Below are 5,955 nucleotides of genomic sequence, written 5' to 3'. Positions count from 1 at the left end.
CATCCGCGAGTACTTCCGGTCTCCAGTGCTGGGCGCCGCGGCCCGGAGCTGTGGGCTGGTAAGTCTGCGCCGGCAGGGCGCGCATGACCTTCAGAAGCAATCCCTAGGCTGGGCGACGAAGGGTCTTGGTGGCAGCAGGCCCTTCTTTCTCGCATCACCGGGCATTACGCGGCAGCCGTTTGCCTCGCGAAGGCCCTACCTCAGGATGACGTCACTTCCAGCCCCCTGCTGACTGCGGGAAACCGGAAATGGTGCCAGCCCCCTTTAATATTGGGGAGGAGTCAAGGCCGGTAGTCTTCCTGTTTCCGTGTTTTGCTTTGGATCCCTCCGGAGTTTCGGAGAGACCATGTCTTGTATAGAATTGGAGGACTTAGCAAATAAAAATGCAGAGAGTCCAGTTAATTTTTTTTTTGAGACAGAGTCTCACTCTGTCACCCAGGCTGGAGTGCAGTGGCGCGATCTCGGCTCACTGCAACCTCCGCCTCCCCGGTTCAAATGATTCGCGTGCCTCAGTCTCCTGAGTAGCTGGATTACAGGCGCCCACCACACCTGGCTAATTTTTGTATTTTAGTAGAGACGGGGTTTTACCATGCTGGTCAGGCTGGTCTGGAATTCCACACCTTAGGTGATGCGCCCGCCTCAGCCTTCCAAAGTGCTGGGATTACAGGCGTGAGCCACTGCGCCCGGCCGTGTCCAGTTAAATTTGAGTTAAGATAAACGATGAATAATTGTTAAGTCCTAAACATTGTATGCACATATTTATACTTTAAAAATTACTTGTTTATCTGAAATTCAAATTTAACAGGACGTCCTGTATTTTCTCTGGCAGCCTTGGCATTGAGCGTCCCCCGTCCTCTGCTCATACCCAGTGGCAAGACTGGGATCTTCTAGGCCCTTGTCCATCTGGGAAATAAATACAGATTTCACCCAGGCTATAAAGACCGGCTGTCTTAGTTGCTAAGATGCTTTTAGCTCCAAGCCTAATGGGCAAGCTCCAGGGGTCCCCCTGGCCATAACTGGACTCATTTTCGGAATCCCCATGACGATGCCCTCTGTGTTCCGTTTCACAACAGAAGTGAAGCATGGCTGTCTTCTCTTACGGGAGAGCTGAGACTAGGCAGACAAAATGGTCAGAGTCTAGAAGTAACCACCACATTTGGGTGTGGGGTAAACCGGTATTTGAGATCTGTGTTGCAGTGGACAGTATCAGAGAGCCTGAGGGTGTTAAGGGGAGAGTGTAGTGTTAATCTCACCCTGTGTCTCATTTTGTGGATGAGGCCCAGTGAGAGAAATGGATGTGTCCCAGCCACTCAGAAAACCTGTAGTAGATACAGCTGGAAGCTCAATTCCCAGCCTCCTTACCCTGCTCAGTCCATACTTGCTGATGAAGTCAGCTTGCAGCATTTATGGTAGGCATTTATTAAAGTAGATGCAATAGTACATATGTAGTATAGATGAGCTCTTTGGGTCTTTGTTGTTCCTATACCCCTCTACAGCTTCCTGACCTTCACCCCAAGGCTTCTTTAGCTTTTACTCTGCCCAGTGGGGAAAATGGCTATCTGGGCTCAGTTATGGGAGCCTGGCCTTTGCCTACTTCAGCTCTTGGGCTCTCACCACTGTGGGTGGTGTGATCTAGGACTTGTTTTTGTTATCTTGGAACCAGAAAGGGTGTTCTTGGCAGGGTTGGGTCTGGCCAGCTATGTGGGTAGAAGGGCATCCTTTTCTGTCCTGCAATTGGGCTTCATGGCACATGGCCTCACATGGTGCCTGGGGACTTTCCTAAGGTTCCACCATGAGCCAGACTTTGCCCTCACTCCTGATTTGAAACTAAACCTGTTGCTGAACTGGCCTGAATACTGGGATTCCTCAGATTGCTTGCCCTGAGGATATGCTCTGGGCTTGACCTGATAAACCTGCAGCCTCCTATAGACCCTGACTTCCCAGCCTCCTAATCCCAGTCTTATGAGATAAAGTAGAGTAGGCTGGAGGTCAGTGGGCTCGGGGTCAGTTGGTGGGACAATCAACAGACTCCTGGCAGCAGAGGTAGTAAAGAGGCAAGGAAGGAGTGCCAGAAAGGGGCGTTGCCCCTGGGTAAGAGCTCAGAAGTGCAGGGGGTGGAAAAGGGGTGGGATGGGAGCCCACTGGTAGAAATTACTCCCTCTGTCAATGATTAACTCACAGCCAAAGGGATGATCTAGGAGGAGGGCCCAGCTAATAGGAACTTTGGACTTAAGGCAGAGTATCCAGAGGGCCGGCATGTGGTCTGCAGAAGAGGAGGACATGGCTGGGTGGCAGGGCTGGTATCCAAGGATGGGTGAGATCCTGCAGCTGTGGGCTTCAGGAAGTCTCCTGGGGCTATCAGATGGCTCCTTCTTGTAGCAGCAGCTGTGGGGTCCACTGGCCGTGGGGGACCTCCTGTCTTTTGCCTTGCAAGGGCCTCAGTTGTGCTTTTTCCCTCTAGGCAGCCATGGGTGCCAGGCAGTGCTGAGAGCAGTGGGGCATGGCTGCAGCCCTGCAGGTCCTGCCCCGCTTGGCCCGAGCCCCCTTGCATCCACTCCTCTGGCGGGGCTCAGTGGCCCGGCTGGCCAGCAGCATGGCCTTGGCAGAGCAGGCCTGGCAGCTGTTTGAGAGTGCTGTGGGTGCAGTGCTGCCGGGCCCCATGCTGCACCGGGCACTATCCTTGGACCCTAGTGGCAGACAGCTGAAGGTGCGGGACCGGAGCTTTCAGCTGAGGCAAAACGTCTACCTGGTGGGCTTTGGCAAGGCTGTGATGGGCATGGCAGCTGCCGCTGAGGAACTACTGGGCCAGCATCTTGTGCAGGGCGTGATCAGCATTCCCAAGGGGATCCGTGCTGCCATGGAGCGCGCCGGCAAGCAGTAAGGAGCCATGGGGGGCTGCCTCCTGCTGTCTGTCTGGAGGGAAACCTGGGCCCAGACCCAGGCTGAATCAGGCCTCCTTTCCCCACCTGCTTCCCTTTTCTCCTGGGTCTGGCCTGGCCCCAGGATGCGTGTCAGTGGGCTTCTTTGTTCATGCCCCCTTCACCTGTAAAGTTGAGAGATGAGGTGGGAGGAGAGGAGCCCACCCCATCTCTTGCACGCTGACCTTTCCCTCCCCAGGGAGATGCTGCTGAAGCCACATAGCCGTGTCCAGGTATTCGAGGGTGCGGAGGACAACCTCCCGGACCGTGATGCACTGCGGGCTGCGCTGACCATCCGGCAACTGGCTGAGGGACTCACAGCTGATGACCTGCTGCTCGTGCTGATCTCAGGTTTAATACCACATTGGCCCAAGACAGTTGGTGGGGGGTGCACCCAATATCAGGTCTTTGAGAAATCAGATCTGAGCCCCCAGGGTCACAGGGTGAAGTTAGGAGCATGGGAGGTGGTAAGGAGCCTGGATGGTGACTCCCGGGTTGCCTTGGACTAGTCGTCTGGGCTCCCCTGAGCTGTGGAGTCCTCCCCCTGAACTGACCTTTTGGGTGTCAGTGAGAGGGTGCACGGGGAGCACCTAATGCAGGGCCTGGCACATCCATAGAGTCCTTGGAAAATGTCACTGCTGTTGCTGTTGTCTGTACTGATGTCACCTGGAGCTAGGCTTTCAGACCTCAAGGAGTCTTCTCCTTAATCTTCCATTGTGTGCCCCCTGCCCTGCCTCCTGTTCTATTCTCTTAAGTAATTAGTTCTTCCAGTGCCTCCTGGGACCTGGGGTACCCCAAGGCAGGGGACAACCTCCAGTGGCCAGGATGTGGTGATTGTATACATATTGCATATCCACACGGGGGCACCCTAACCCCACCTTTCCAACCCCCTTTTCTAATATGGACTTGTCACCCCTGCTCGCCTGGTTCCCTGGGTTGGGATAGTCCCTCTGTCTGATACCCTCATTGTCTCTGCAGGTGGGGGGTCAGCTCTGCTGCCTGCCCCCATCCCACCTGTCACACTGGAGGAGAAGCAGACACTCACCAGACTGCTGGCAGCCCGTGGAGCCACCATCCAGGAGTTGAACACCATTCGGAAGGCCCTGTCCCAGCTCAAGGGTGGGGGGCTGGCTCAGGCCGCCTACCCTGCGCAGGTATGAGTCACTTCTTCCCCGGGCAGCGTTGGGTTGGTGGAGCCAGGTCCACATGTGCCAGGGATGTGAAAGCCTAGAACAGCATACAGATTGGCAGGGGCATGGTGTGAAAGACTATGGGGCCGGCTGGGTGACATCATGGGAGGGGTGCCAGAGATGGGGAGGAGGTGCCTGCATGACCAGGTGTTTTGCAAGCCCACGTGAGAGGAGTTAACCATGGGTAAGGAAATGCACTGAGTTAGGGGGAGGGTGTGTGGATACCCAAGGAGCAGTTTGTCCTTATGGGCTCTGAGGGGAGGAGGAAGTGGGCCTGAGGCTTGTGTGGTGGCTCTTCCCTAGGTGGTGAGCCTCATCCTGTCAGATGTGGTGGGGGACCCTGTGGAGGTGATTGCCAGCGGCCCCACTGTGGCCAGTTCCCACAGTGTGCAAGATTGCCTGCATATCCTCAATCGCTACGGCCTCCGTGCAGCCCTGCCACGTTCCGTGAAGACTGTGCTGTCTCGGGCCGACTCTGACCCCCATGGGCCACACACCTGTGGCCATGTCCTGAATGTGATCATTGGCTCCAATGTGCTGGCACTAGCTGAGGCCCAGCGGCAGGCTGAGGCACTGGGCTACCAGGCTGTGGTGCTGAGTGCAGCCATGCAGGGTGATGTAAAAAGTATGGCCCAGTTCTACGGGCTGCTGGCCCATGTGGCTAGAACCCGCCTCACCCCATCCATGGCTGGGGCTTCTGTGGAGGAAGATGCGCAGCTCCATGAGCTGGCAGCTGAGCTTCAGATCCCAGACCTGCGGCTGGAGGAGGCTCTGGAGACCATGGCACGGGGAAGGGGCCCAGTCTGCCTGCTGGCTGGTGGTGAGCCCACAGTGCAGCTGCAGGGCTCCGGCAGGGGTGGCCGGAACCAGGAACTGGCCCTGCGTGTTGGAGCAGAGTTGAGAAGGTGGCCGCTGGGGCAAATAGATGTGCTGTTTTTGAGCGGTGGCACTGATGGGCAGGATGGGCCCACAGAGGCTGCTGGGGCCTGGGTCACACCTGAGCTTGCCAGCCAGGCTGCAGCTGAGGGCCTGGACATGGCCACCTTCCTAGCCCACAATGACTCACATACCTTTTTCTGCCGCCTCCAGGGTGGGGCACACCTGCTGCACACAGGGATGACAGGCACCAATGTCATGGACACCCACCTCTTGTTCCTGCGGCCTCGGTGATGGCATAGGTCACATTTTGAGAGTTCAGAGGAGGCCTACAAGGGCAAGGTCAGATGGCAGAGCAAGGTTGGTCCTCAGGGCCTCACTAAGCCTTAGGGCCCCTCCTCTCCTTGGCCTTGGCTGTTTGGTTAGCTGTCACCTCCCACTCAGGGCCTCTGCTCTATGTGTATTCCCTTCCAGCCAGACTAGCAGATGGGGCCTCCCCCCTACCCCTACTTTCTGCATGGCAGCAGGTACCCCTGAGGACAAGGACAAGCCCCTTGGCCAGTTCAGTGTTCCCATGCTTCTCCCTTGGGCAGCCTCTCTCTTGAGCCCCTCACCCTGTTTCTTTCTGTGAAGCGAGAACGTCTGAAAATAAATAGGATCATGACGTGGGTTCTCATTGCACCTTCCCTCAGAGTGAGGCCTCACAGGGGAGCCGCTGGGAGAGGAGTGTGGTATGGCTGCAGCCATAGTGCCAGGGCCTGGCAGGACTCTTAACGCCCCTCTGCTGGACTGAGTACATGCAGGATGTGCCTCACATAATGGGTGCCTGTGCCTGTCTCTCTGGAGCGTGTGAGGGTTGAGCCTGGCTCCTGAGAGCTTTAATGTGTGTGAGCAGAGACCCCAGGGAGGACAGGCCTAAAGACTGCAGTCTGTGGTGACCAGCCACCCACCTAACCATGACTCCGCCATGG

The 5,955-nt window shown here is 56.5% G+C and overlaps 1 protein-coding gene across 2 annotated transcripts; it reads left to right on the top strand.

Moving 5' to 3' along the window:
• On the top strand, positions 1-5,457 carry GLYCTK (glycerate kinase). Of its 2 annotated transcripts, XM_011986226.1 has the most exons (5): positions 1-58; positions 2,462-2,877; positions 3,118-3,269; positions 3,897-4,072; positions 4,412-5,457. In XM_011986226.1, the coding sequence occupies exons 2-5, from the start codon at positions 2,501-2,503 to the stop codon at positions 5,276-5,278; spliced, it is 1,572 nt and encodes a 523-aa protein (XP_011841616.1). In that variant the 5' UTR covers positions 1-58; positions 2,462-2,500; the 3' UTR covers positions 5,279-5,457. The 2 variants fall into 2 exon arrangements, with proteins under 2 accessions (XP_011841616.1, XP_011841617.1); XM_011986227.1 differs by lacking the exon at positions 3,897-4,072 and having other exon boundaries at positions 4,412-5,157.
• The last annotated feature ends 498 nt before the right edge of the window (positions 5,458-5,955 follow it).

This window comes from Mandrillus leucophaeus, unplaced genomic scaffold, assembly GCF_000951045.1.
Source record: "Mandrillus leucophaeus isolate KB7577 unplaced genomic scaffold, Mleu.le_1.0 Scaffold296, whole genome shotgun sequence".
NCBI classification, from domain to species: Eukaryota; Metazoa; Chordata; class Mammalia; order Primates; family Cercopithecidae; genus Mandrillus; species Mandrillus leucophaeus.
Note: the sequence above shows the minus strand (reverse complement) of the source record. Positions and strands in the feature narration are given on the sequence as shown.

Excerpts from the sequence above, each read along its gene's own strand:
- GLYCTK (XM_011986226.1), top strand. The coding sequence starts at position 2,501 with ATGGCTGCAGCCCTGCAGGTCCTGCCCCGCTTGGCCCGAGCCCCCTTG. Across the intron at positions 2,878-3,117 it reads ATGGAGCGCGCCGGCAAGCA|GGAGATGCTGCTGAAGCCAC; the intron begins GTAAGGAGCCAT and ends TTCCCTCCCCAG. Across the intron at positions 4,073-4,411 it reads AGGCCGCCTACCCTGCGCAG|GTGGTGAGCCTCATCCTGTC; the intron begins GTATGAGTCACT and ends GCTCTTCCCTAG.